The following is a 13,984-nucleotide window of genomic DNA, read 5'->3' on the forward strand; positions in this document are numbered from 1 at the left end:
GGACAATATGTTGAAAACTAAATAAGATATGAACAAGTTTTATACAGCTTTTGATAAGCTTCGTCCAATGATGAGCCACTGAAAATTTGGTAGCAACTCTTAAGTGGAGCGGAAGCTTCAGTGGACATTTACGACATGATTTATTTGCTAAGTCTGTTTCAATTGCACTTTATCACATTTTGCTTTTATCAATCCACCAACTTTTCCACCTCAGCAAAGTGTGAAAACTTTCGGCATTTCTATCTAGCAGTTCAAACTGAAAAGGTGCATAAAAACAGGCACCACATAACTTACTGTTTGCTCAGCCCTATCCCCTCGTCACTGTTGCAACACCTCATATGCAGTTTCCAATTAAAATGGAGACAGATATAGCCTGCCTCTCAAAATTCTTAGCAATTTTGAAACAATGGGTCCATGACAAAACCATGACTGTTGCAACTGTTTCTGGCAGTTTTTATCAACTGTAGCTAGCAAGCTAATTAAGCAAATGTTAGCTCAATGAGTTGGTTGGAAACTGTATTTGGATGATTTTTCAATGTTTCCAGCTGTTTCAACATCCTCACCAGATGATGATCCACGCATAAGACAAGAAAACAGTTCTTTTGTGCAGAGCTTTTTAGTCCTTGTAGCATAAAAAGGATGAGGAAAACTGCAAGTGCACGAAATGATCTTTTTCCCATCAAAATCAAAATATGTAGATTTAAAGGGGTTTATCTCTGGTCGGTTTCAGTCTCAATGAATCTATTAAGTCTCCATGTTTGTCCTGTCGCTCCCCTGGTTGTCGGTGCCTCATTACAGATGTTTTGGATCTGGATCTTTGTCCTCCAGGAGATTCAGCATCTCCTCTTCTCTCTCTCTGTTGTGTGGTGGGATTTGTTGGGTCTCGGTAATTAATATTATAGAGTACGGTCTAGACCTACTCTATAGGAAAAGTGCAATGAGATAACTTCTGTTATGAATTGCCGCTATATAAATAAAAATGAATTGAATTGAATTGCATGTTGTCTTTCCCTCTCTCTCCCTCTGTGTGCCTGTTCTTTTTTCCAACCTGTGTGAATGGTGTGCTTGAGTTTTGCCTAATGTGTGTTTGTGTAGTCTGTCCTTTTCCAGGTCTCCATGGCGAAGAGGTCGTGTGGCTCAGGTTCTATCTGTCTGGCAACATCTAAAGTTGCTCAGTGTCCCCCCGGATCCATATTCTTCACATATGTTTGCAAACTATAATTTTGTCATCCTGATTGCCCATACTGTAATTTTACAGTGTTGGTCTGTTTTGTGCACACAGCATTTACTGCAGAGGGATCCCTCCTCTGTTGCTCTTCCTGAGGTTTCTTCCATTTTTTCCTCGTTAAAGGGCTTTCCCTTATCCGAATCGAGGATCTAAGGATAGAGGGGGTCATATGCTGTACAGATCGTAAAGCCCCTTGAGGCAAATTTGTGATTTGCGACATTGGGCTACATAAATATAACTGACTTGACTTATCTCTGCAAGTCCACTTGCAACAAAATGTGCAACTGCATCTATCTCATCCATGCTTGAGCATTTTAGTGTCCATTTTTCTATCGCTTTTACAAGGATGTAGCTACAGTATGGGTCGGAAGATGACGTCTCCATTCTTAATCCCACCTATCAAGGTCTGATTGTTTGATTGTTTCTCCAACTGGTTGAAATAGCTGCCTCCTGAACAGGAATCCAATGAAAATGTCATTTGTCAAATGTCACCTTTGAAGGAAAGGTTTCTTACGACAGGTCAAAGACCAATATTTGACAATATTTTTGAGTTCTCTCATTTAAATAAAAAACAGTACAGTACATATTATAACTGGATTCATTATTATGTGCAATATATGTCTTTTTAACTTGTTATATCAAATCTCAGAAGTTATTGGTGAAAAACGTCTTTCTTCGACCTTTTTGGTCACTCAAAGCACCCGTACCGTAACAGCACGAATAGACGTGCAACAAAGTGCAACCCTGGCCTGACAGGGTTTTTGCAGAGGTCTGTGTTACAGTGGTTTACAGTTATTAACGTCGCTGCGCAGACTCTGCAGCGAGTGTTTTACGTTTACTTTTTCGCCGCACCTCGACATAAAAATAAAAAAGTGTCTTTAAGATCACCTCAGCGAAATGATCATGTTAACGTTTCCCCAGTAAAGTTAACTTTTAAACAAGTTTAGTGTTTGTTGTCATGTTCATAGGTTATTGTCAATCAGATGCTCGACACCGACCAGTTTTTCACAAGTTATCTGAATAACGTAAGAGAACATCAATTCTCATTTAAATGTGATATTATAATGTAGCTAGCAGACTAATAAGATTAGCAGTATTTAAGTGTGTAATGCGGCGAATTTAACTAGTAGGCTACAACGTTACAAAGAGGTTTGACACACATAAGCTAGTTAACGTTAAATTCGTTAATTTTCTTAGCCAATTAATGCGAATCCTTTATTTTATTTTCCTCTAGTTCCTTCTGGCCATGCAGCTGGTGATCCGCCGGTACCGTCCCTCAGACAAGGACACAGTGCTCACCCTGTTCAGCGTCGGCATCCGGGAGCACATCGGCCCATGTTTTCACAATGCCATGACCAGCCCTCTCTACCTCGCCATCACCCTGGCTCTGTGTGTTGCTGGATACTTCCTGGGCTCTGCGTTAGGGGCCGTGGTGTTGCCAGGAGTCTGGGTGGGCCTCGTCTACTACTGCTGTCATGAGATATATGCCAGCCACGTCAGGGAGAAACTCCGGACAGACATGCAGGACATCCCTGGGAACTATCTGAGCAGACCAGATGACTGTTTCTGGGTGGCTGAGATTGAGGTTGATGGGAGGGCCCAGATCATAGGTATGGTGGCTGTAGTGGCCAAATAAAGTGGGAAAGAAAGACACGGGGAACTGTTCAGAATGATCATCTCACCATCATGCAGAAGAATGGGCCTGGGCTTCAGGATAACTCAGACTGTGGTTGACTTCTGCAAGGAACAAGGCTTCTCCAAGGTGGTGCTGGAGACCACCTCCATTCAGACCGCTGCTGTGGCCCTGTACAAGAAACTGGGGTTCAGCCATGTCCTCTCACACACCGAAACACAGGCTTCCTTTTGGATTGTAACGCTGGCCAAGGTCACGGTTTTAAGAATGGAAAAACACCTGTAGTCCTGAAATAATGTTAAATAATAATGTTCCTCTTCATCACTGGTTTAAGCTTTTGCAGCGATAAAGACATGACTGAAACCATGTGTAAGCTATGTCTCATAAATACACTCACTGTTTCAGCTATGAACAAAAAAAGTCTATGGCAGAGCAAAGAGCAAAAGCCTTCAGTGATGGAGGAAGTACTCAGATCCTTTACTTAAGTAAAAGTACTAATACCACACTGCAAGAATACTCTGGTACAAGTAAAAGTCCTGCATTGAAAATGTTACTTAAGTAAATGTATGTAAATTTAATCAGGAAAATGTACTCAGAGTATTAAAGGTAAAGTACTCAATGCAGAAAAATGTCCCCTGTGACTGTTATACTATACATATTATGTCATTTTTACTCATGCATTAATGTAAAAGCAGCATTTTACTCTTGTAGTTGGTTGAGGTGGAGCTGATTTTTAACTATTTTGCATAGGACTGCAGCTAATGATTATTTTCATTATGGATTAATCTGCTGATTATTTTCTTGATTAATCGATTGATTGTTTGGTTTGTAAAGATTCTGAAAATAGTGAGAAATATCATCACAATTAACCAGAACCCAAAGTGACACCTTCACAATGCTTGTTTTGTCCAACCAACAGTCCAAACCTCAAAATTATTAAAAATATATCAAAATGATTAAAGTAATTAAAAGGAAAAACTGAAAATCCTCACATTTGTGAAGCTGGAACCATGAAATTCAAAACGGTTTAACGATTATCAAAATAGTTGCCAATTCAGTTTCGGTCAATCGACTAATTAATTATTGACTAATTGTTTCAGCTGCACTTGTATAAACTGTTGGGTAGTTTAATTTATAACAAAACATCATCTTTTCTAAGCTTTAAACTTTTGAAAAGTACAATATTTCTCTCTGAAATGTAGTGACTAGAAGTAGAAAGTGGCATAAAAAAAGACTCAAGCTAAGTACTGATACCTCAGATTTGTACTTAAGTACATTACTTGAGTAAATGTACTTAGCTACATTCCACCACTCGAAGCCTTTAGCTTGTACTGTATGTAAAACCAGCTTATCTGAATGTTTTAAACATGACACACTGTTGCACTTAAAAGCTTACTGGACCGAAATTCACCAACTGCTGATTGTTGTACTGTTAATATTTTTTACTACTGTGATTTTATTTCACAAATGATCAATCACATTTAACTGTTCTCATACAAAAACATGCAAGAAATAAAACCACCACCAAAAGGTTTTACTGGATGTTTTTGATTTAACATATGGACTGCTACCTTTTAACGACCCTGTACACTCACACAGGTTGAAGCTGCTCAGGTTGAAGTTGTGCTGGAATTACATGAGGTCACCAAACTTAAACCAATAAGAATGATAAAAGTGTAACTTTTCCCACCCAGACAGATGCAACAAAACTAACGGGAGGGTCAGAGAGGTGTCAGTCAAACAGTCTTTCACAGTCTCCCCTTCCCTTGTTCACTCATTCACTACTCCCTATATAGTGGACACTCAATAGTTTATGCAATATTAATAAGCAGTAAACTGAGATTTCAGACACTTATCATCACTGACAACTGTTGCATAAAAGAATTTCTGGCATTTTATTTTAGAAACATTGGGGATTGTTAGCAGTGTACATGCCCTTGACACTATTTATTTAGTTCTATTGTGTTTTGAGAGCACTATATATAATATATATATAATATATATATAAAAACCTCTGCAGGTGATCTCATCCTTCGAGCTTGGGTCCTCTACCAGAGGCCTGGGAGCTTGAGGGTTCTGCGCAGTATCTTTGCTGTTGTTGCTTTGCTTATGTTTTCAGTTTTGTTATCTGCAGCTAAACTATGATAGCCCTTACTTATCTTCACACACTATCCATTAAAAGAAATTGTGGTTTATGGTGCAAACAATTTTCTCATAAAAATCAGTTTGTTCTCCGAGAGCTTTGAACAAAACAATGTTCTTCTGGAATCTTGTACAAGTCTGTCATTTTGACAAGGCATGGTCAAACATTTGTAATCAGTATCATGATGGTAAAAACACTTCTAACCACTCTTTCACAAACAGCCCTGGTTTTATTAAGAACGGTTTCAGTCACAGCAGAGGGCGCCATTTATCTAAGTAACAATGAAGCACTTGTCTCTGATGCAAGTCAATAGTTTCTAGAGAAGTGTCTTCGAAGTATTTACAGTACAGGATTCATGACATGAGTCATTTGAAATATCTGTAATATATATGTAAATATTCCTGTTGTGAGTATCAAAGCACTCAATGATGGTTCACTCCAAATGTACCAGCAGAAATGGTGGAAAGTAACTAAAGTACATTTACTCAAGTACTGTACTCAAGTACATTGTTGAGGTACTTGTGCTTCACTTAAGTATTCCACTACATTTAGTTACTAGTTACTTTGCAGATTCAGATTTTACATACAATATATATGGTCATCTTGTACTATGTGATGCAAAGTTATAGATTAAACTACCCAACAGTGTAAAGTTAAAGTGTGTTAACATTAAAAAGTTAAAATTAGCTTGACCTTGACCAGCTACATCATTAGAATACTTCTTACACAGTAATGCATCAGTAATAATAATCCAGTAATATAATAGAACACTAGTGAGTACTTTTACTTGATACTAGTACATTTTGCTGATAATTCTTTTGGACTTCTACTTAATAAAAATTTTGGATGCAAGACTTTTACTTGTCCTTGGGGTATTTTTACATGGTGGTACTGATCCTCAAGTAAAAGATCTCAATACTTAGCAATAGCAATACTACAGCAGTAAAGCCCTGCTGGAAATAACAGCTCATAGTATTGGGTTTTTTGTTGAGATTGAGGTGGTGATTCATCGTGTTTAACTACTGAGAGTGTAGTTGCAGTGTATTTAAAGGCGCAATTTGTAGAATCCTCATGATTTTATAGCATCATTCAAATTAGTCTGATAAGTTTATGTGAAAATGGGATAATTCAAGTGGAAATTGGTGCAGTCTGTGTTGCTATCAGACCATTTATCTCAGGTTCCCCAGGTCGGATTAGTGGGAGTATGTTTACATGCACCCTAGTATGCACCCTTTGAGTCTTTTCCTGGTTTTCATCACATTAGAAATATAAGGGGTACTCTGAATACAAAGATACTTGGTAATTGGTTTCTGGTTACCTGGCCTCTGCTGCTTTTACCACTCAGCCTGATTTGGCTTCTCAATCTGATCACCATTTCACTAGCAAGGACCACACCATCAACAGATGCGTTTAAGTGATTTATTGACGTAAACGAAAGATTATGAGTGAAGCTCGAACTCTTGTACTTCTTCTGTCCATTGCTTTGTGTGGGGAGGCTTCGTGGGGAATCCTCCGTAGCACCCGGGCACGATGGACACCCCCAGGACCCTACGGAGGGTAGCAAGGAGGGAAAAAATAGGAGAAAGAAAGGGGTGAGAGCGAGAGCAAAAAAGGAGGAGATGGTTTAGGTGGGAATTTATGGGAATGCTGGAAGCGATCCTGCTCCTGAAACCCATGCCGTTCCTAAAACAAATTCCACAGACTCTTAAAGTGAAGTGAAGTAGCATATCTGGGTTTCTCTTGAATCAGGACATGATGTTTACATGAACAAACGCATTACCAGGATACTTCATGCAAATGCACTCACCATGTCTGCCACAGTGTATGTGTGTGTTTTTTTATTCTACCACTGGGGGTGCCAAATGTTTGAAATCCTGAACATAGTAGTTTTAGACACTATACCTTAAAATTAAATTTTAGGTGGACTTCTCCTCTCAAAGTTATCACTTTGTTGTGAGGCTTGGACTAGAAATTACATAACATAAACCAATATTGACGGGGAACTGGAGGCATTATGTGGGGAGATCTCATGTTCCTCCAGAGATGCGCCACGTGTTTCATCCCACAGGACATACATCTTAGGTGAATGGATGCCTGAGTGTGGACAATGTGGAGTCTGTTGCATTATCAATAGCTGTATTAGCCAAAAACATGCTCCAGCATTCCCAGGAAGAGAAAAAAACAACCCACACCTACTAGACAATGTCAGTATATTATATGGGTACTACAGGAAGTACCATGAGTAAAAAAAAGGAAGTCTTATTTTTTATTGGGGATGTAATGAATCTTAGAGCTGTGAGAGTCAGGTTGTCTCTCAGGTTGTTCAGTTTTTATGCTTATTTTATTAGTCATCTTGCACATGGGCAGAGGTGGGACGTAACTACGTGCATTTAATCATGTACTGTGCTTAGTAGGTACAATTTTTAGGTACTTTACTTGAGCTCTTTCATTTTATGCCACTTTATACTTCTATTCTACTACTCAAGTTGGCGCCACCTTGACCAGCTACAGTATTCAAATGCAACACACACATCAGTAATAATATTTCAGTCACATTCACATGAGAAATTTTTCTGCTTTATGAGTACTTTCGTTACTTTAAGTACATTTTGCTGATAAAAGTTATGTACTTTCACTTAAGATTTTGAATGCAGGACTTTCACTTGTAATGGCATATTTTTACATTGTGGGATTGCTACTTTACTTTAATAAAGGATCTGAATACTTCTTCCACCACTGTACATGGGCAGAATGCACCCAAAGTTTCAGAAAATGTCCAAAATTTCAGAAATAAATACACATACAATAAAAATAATATATCGTTGGAAACAATTTTATATATAAATATGACTGCTGCCATGTCTGTTCAAGTGTTCACGTAGGAGTCACATGCACCCTAATACTGTACACATGTGTAACATACAGTATCTCACAGACTGAAAAGATATTTGCTCCCTTTTGTATCTACGATAGTGATGTGGATTATATTCATAGTTTGTATATAATCTACAGATCATCATATGTGCTTGACTTTGATCATTTATCCATCTCCATTTTTTACATTTTGACTTACAGAATTAGCATGCAACACTTTATATTGGGATGCATAAATCACATAATCATATATAAGTGGTTTTGGACAGCTATTTGCGTCAGTACTATACTGTTCTGAAGTTTTTTGCTGACAATACTTTAAAAGCTGTACCTTTAAAAGAAGGAGAATGGATACAATCCAAACCAAATGCTAGTAGTACATAAACGTCATTTTTAAGTTACTCAGTATATGACTTAAGAATTGCACAATTTTGAGGTATTTTACTTAATCATGAGACTTTATACTTTTACTCCACTACATTTATTCAACAGCTTTAGTTACTAGTTAATTTTCAGATTAAGATTTTATTTTACAAAACATCAGTTTATAAAATATGATGCACTGTTGTAGATCAAAGTACCCAGCAGTATATAAAGCAATTCAATTTAGCCCCATCTTGTCATCTAGTTGGTCAAGTTAATGCATCAATAATAATAATAATCATCCAATAATGTAATAATTAAACTCAACAGTGAGCACTTTTACTTTTGATACTTTAAGTACATTTTGCTGATAATACTTCTGTGCTTTTACTTAAGTGGAATTTTGAATACAGGGGTCTTACTTGAGTATTTTTATACTATAGTATTGCTACTTTTACTTAAGTAAAAGATCTGAATACTTTCCACCACTGCACATACTCGCCAAGATTATTTTTGTAACCTTTGTAGAACATTTCCGGAATGGTTCATTTTTGGGAGAAAACAAGTGGCCTACCTCTTAAAGTGCCCCATGGGTTCTAACTGGGGAAAACACACACACACACACACACACACACACACACACACACACACACACACATACCTATCCCATGTGTGTTTTTGTGCTGTTAGATTCAACCAGCAGAAGACCAGTCAACAACTCACTCAGCAGGACAGATGGCTGCTGGGTCCATTGAAACAACAAAACTATGCTGCATTAACTTATTTATCACCATGTGGAAAAAACAGAAACCAAAAATCCAGTCAGCCTTTTAATAAATGTTTTATTTGCAGTTCCGAAAGTATGAACAGTTTGGGTTATTTCACATGAGAGATTTCTGTATTTATTTTTTTCTCTGAGCTCACTGGTTTGAAGTGGGTGGTGCTTATTTGGAAGAAGGTGATGTCACATACTTCTGTGCACCAATTAGGATTTAGCAACATTTAGTTTTGATGACAGTTTTTTACTGTTTAACTCTTAATAAATAATACTTAAAGATGTTTAGTAGCTATGATTGTTGCTTATTTAGTCATGACAATGTGAAAACAATGTGAAAGGTGTTGCTTTTAGTGATGAACCTACAGAGAATTACCACCTGAATCTGACGCTCCCCTCGGCTTTATGGAGCTTTATAATCAGTTTCAGCTGTCCGGCCCACAACTTTACTGTTTTGGTTCACTCTCACTGATGTTTTCAGCTCTAAAAACCCACTGTACACTACCTGCTCAGCACCAAACAGCAGACACAGTTAGAGACTATAGCTGGTGAACAGAGGCAGCAGCTAAAGAGCCAGAAATGTCCCTTATGAGTTGGTAGAGACCAAAAACAGAGCTAAAAGAGAGTGAATAAAAGACTTACATTCCCCAGGTGGACAGAAATGACTGGAAACGGGGAAACAGCTAGCCTGTTCAAAGGTGACAAAATCCACCTACTAGCATCTATAAATCTCATTTCACATGTTAGATTGTACAGGTGTACCTAATAAAGTGGCCACTGTGCGAATGTACTGGCCAATCGGGTCTTCTAATTTAGTTACAAAATTTCTGCAGGAACACTCAATAAATGTCTATAAATGTCTGTATTTCAATTTTTAACTAGTTTTATGTGTTTTATGCAAAGATTAAATGAATACAATGTTTTGGTAACTTTCTCCACAGACAGAAATCTTCACCTTCGTAAAGAGTTTGTTGATTCTTTAAGTTTAGTTTTCTCTCAGCGCATCCCTAGTCCACCTCTCTGATCTTCCAACACCCCCTTTTTCACATCATGTACCCACAAAACCAACACATGACACTTGTTTTGAGTTCATCTCTACACACATTTGAAAAGGAGGAGAAAGAAAGGGGTGAGAGCGAGAGCAAAAAAGGAGGAGATGGTTTAGGTGGGAATTTATGGGAATGCTGGAAGCGATCCTGCTCCTGAAACCCATGCCGTTCCTAAAACAAATTCCACAGACTCTTAAAGTGAAGTGAAGTAGCATATCTGGGTTTCTCTTGAATCAGGACATGATGTTTACATGAACAAACGCATTACCAGGATACTTCATGCAAATGCACTCACCATGTCTGCCACAGTGTATGTGTGTGTTTTTTTTTATTCTACCACTGGGGGGTGCCAAATGTTTGAAATCCTGAACATAGTAGTTTTAGACACTATACCTTAAAATTAAATTTTAGGTGGACTTCTCCTCTCAAAGTTATCACTTTGTTGTGAGGCTTGGACTAGAAATTACATAACATAAACCAATATTGACGGGGAACTGGAGGCATTATGTGGGGAGATCTCATGTTCCTCCAGAGATGCGCCACGTGTTTCATCCCACAGGACATACATCTTAGGTGAATGGATGCCTGAGTGTGGACAATGTGGAGTCTGTTGCATTATCAATAGCTGTATTAGCCAAAAACATGCTCCAGCATTCCCAGGAAGAGAAAAAAACAACCCACACCTACTAGACAATGTCAGTATATTATATGGGTACTACAGGAAGTACCATGAGTAAAAAAAAGGAAGTCTTATTTTTATTGGGGATGTAATGAATCTTAGAGCTGTGAGAGTCAGGTTGTCTCTCAGGTTGTTCAGTTTTTATGCTTATTTTATTAGTCATCTTGCACATGGGCAGAGGTGGGACGTAACTCACGTGCATTTAATCATGTACTGTGCTTAGTAGGTACAATTTTTAGGTACTTTACTTGAGCTCTTTCATTTTATGCCACTTTATACTTCTATTCTACTACTCAAGTTGGCGCCACCTTGACCAGCTACAGTATTCAAATGCAACACACACATCAGTAATAATATTTCAGTCACATTCACATGAGAAATTTTTCTGCTTTATGAGTACTTTCGTTACTTTAAGTACATTTTGCTGATAAAAGTTATGTACTTTCACTTAAGATTTTGAATGCAGGACTTTCACTTGTAATGGCATATTTTTACATTGTGGGATTGCTACTTTTACTTTAATAAAGGATCTGAATACTTCTTCCACCACTGTACATGGGCAGAATGCACCCAAAGTTTCAGAAAATGTCCAAAATTTCAGAAATAAATACACATACAATAAAAATAATATATCGTTGGAAACAATTTTATATATAAATATGACTGCTGCCATGTCTGTTCAAGTGTTCACGTAGGAGTCACATGCACCCTAATACTGTACACATGTGTAACATACAGTATCTCACAGACTGAAAAGATATTTGCTCCCTTTTGTATCTACGATAGTGATGTGGATTATATTCATAGTTTGTATATAATCTACAGATCATCATATGTGCTTGACTTTGATCATTTATCCATCTCCATTTTTTACATTTTGACTTACAGAATTAGCATGCAACACTTTATATTGGGATGCATAAATCACATAATCATATATAAGTGGTTTTGGACAGCTATTTGCGTCAGTACTATACTGTTCTGAAGTTTTTTGCTGACAATACTTTAAAAGCTGTACCTTTAAAAGAAGGAGAATGGATACAATCCAAACCAAATGCTAGTAGTACATAAACGTCATTTTTAAGTTACTCAGTATATGACTTAAGAATTGCACAATTTTGAGGTATTTTACTTAATCATGAGACTTTATACTTTTACTCCACTACATTTATTCAACAGCTTTAGTTACTAGTTAATTTTCAGATTAAGATTTTATTTTACAAAACATCAGTTTATAAAATATGATGCACTGTTGTAGATCAAAGTACCCAGCAGTATATAAAGCAATTCAATTTAGCCCCATCTTGTCATCTAGTTGGTCAAGTTAATGCATCAATAATAATAATAATCATCCAATAATGTAATAATTAAACTCAACAGTGAGCACTTTTACTTTTGATACTTTAAGTACATTTTGCTGATAATACTTCTGTGCTTTTACTTAAGTGGAATTTTGAATACAGGGGTCTTACTTGAGTATTTTTATACTATAGTATTGCTACTTTTACTTAAGTAAAAGATCTGAATACTTTCCACCACTGCACATACTGCCAAGATTATTTTTGTAACCTTTGTAGAACATTTCCGGAATGGTTCATTTTGGGAGAAAACAAGTGGCCTACCTCTTAAAGTGCCCCATGGGTTCTAACTGGGGAAAACACACACACACACACACACACACACACACACACACACACACACACACATACCTATCCCATGTGTGTTTTTGTGCTGTTAGATTCAACCAGCAGAAGACCAGTCAACAACTCACTCAGCAGGACAGATGGCTGCTGGGTCCATTGAAACAACAAAACTATGCTGCATTAACTTATTTATCACCATGTGGAAAAAAACAGAAACCAAAAATCCAGTCAGCCTTTTAATAAATGTTTTATTTGCAGTTCCCGAAAGTATGAACAGTTTGGGTTATTTCACATGAGAGATTTCTGTATTTATTTTTTCTCTGAGCTCACTGGTTTGAAGTGGGTGGTGCTTATTTGGAAGAAGGTGATGTCACATACTTCTGTGCACCAATTAGGATTTAGCAACATTTAGTTTTGATGACAGTTTTTTACTGTTTAACTCTTAATAAATAATACTTAAAGATGTTTAGTAGCTATGATTGTTGCTTATTTAGTCATGACAATGTGAAAACAATGTGAAAGGTGTTGCTTTTAGTGATGAACCTACAGAGAATTACCACCTGAATCTGACGCTCCCCTCGGCTTTATGGAGCTTTATAATCAGTTTCAGCTGTCCGGCCCACAACTTTACTGTTTTGGTTCACTCTCACTGATGTTTTCAGCTCTAAAAACCCACTGTACACTACCTGCTCAGCACCAAACAGCAGACACAGTTAGAGACTATAGCTGGTGAACAGAGGCAGCAGCTAAAGAGCCAGAAATGTCCCTTATGAGTTGGTAGAGACCAAAAACAGAGCTAAAAGAGAGTGAATAAAAGACTTACATTCCCCAGGTGGACAGAAATGACTGGAAACGGGAAACAGCTAGCCTGTTCAAAGGTGACAAAATCCACCTACTAGCATCTATAAATCTCATTTCACATGTTAGATTGTACAGGTGTACCTAATAAAGTGGCCACTGTGCGAATGTACTGGCCAATCGGGTCTTCCTAATTTAGTTACAAAATTTCTGCAGGAACACTCAATAAATGTCTATAAATGTCTGTATTTCAATTTTTAACTAGTTTTATGTGTTTTATGCAAAGATTAAATGAATACAATGTTTTGGTAACTTTCTCCACAGACAGAAATCTTCACCTTCGTAAAGAGTTTGTTGATTCTTTAAGTTTAGTTTTCTCTCAGCGCATCCCTAGTCCACCTCTCTGATCTTCCAACACCCCCTTTTTCACATCATGTACCCACAAAACCAACACATGACACTTGTTTTGAGTTCATCTCTACACACATTTCAGGTGAACGACACTTGGCAGCTCTCCAAAGCAAAGAGTGTGATTGAGAAACCAGAGGTACTCCTGCCTGTGTTATAACACTTGGCAGTGTTTTTGTGTGCTCTATCTGTCCATCAAAGGCTTTGAGTTCAGCACTTGTGAAAAAGCCAAACAAGATGGTAATATTGAATCTGTGTCAGTCATTGAAGAGGCTGAGGGGACAAACATATCAAGGTTTGTGCTGCTAAAGGCCTTGCATGAGAGTCAACACACAGCATGTATTTAAAGAGGGGAAAACTGTTTTCACACTGTACATTTACAGATACATCT

The 13,984-nt window shown here is 37.5% G+C and overlaps 1 protein-coding gene across 1 annotated transcript; it reads left to right on the forward strand.

The window, feature by feature from the left end:
- The first annotated feature begins 993 nt into the window (after positions 1 to 993).
- nat8l2 (N-acetyltransferase 8-like 2) lies at positions 994 to 3,438 on the forward strand. The gene is given in 1 exon segment (XM_044215274.1): positions 994 to 3,438. A coding segment is annotated over 1 exon segment (672 nt). The 5' UTR covers positions 994 to 2,474; the 3' UTR covers positions 3,147 to 3,438.
- Positions 3,439 to 13,984: the final 10,546 nt, after the last annotated feature.

The sequence above is a fragment of the Siniperca chuatsi genome, linkage group LG2 (genome assembly GCF_020085105.1).
Source record: "Siniperca chuatsi isolate FFG_IHB_CAS linkage group LG2, ASM2008510v1, whole genome shotgun sequence".
In the NCBI taxonomy this organism is placed as follows: Eukaryota; Metazoa; Chordata; class Actinopteri; order Centrarchiformes; family Sinipercidae; genus Siniperca; species Siniperca chuatsi.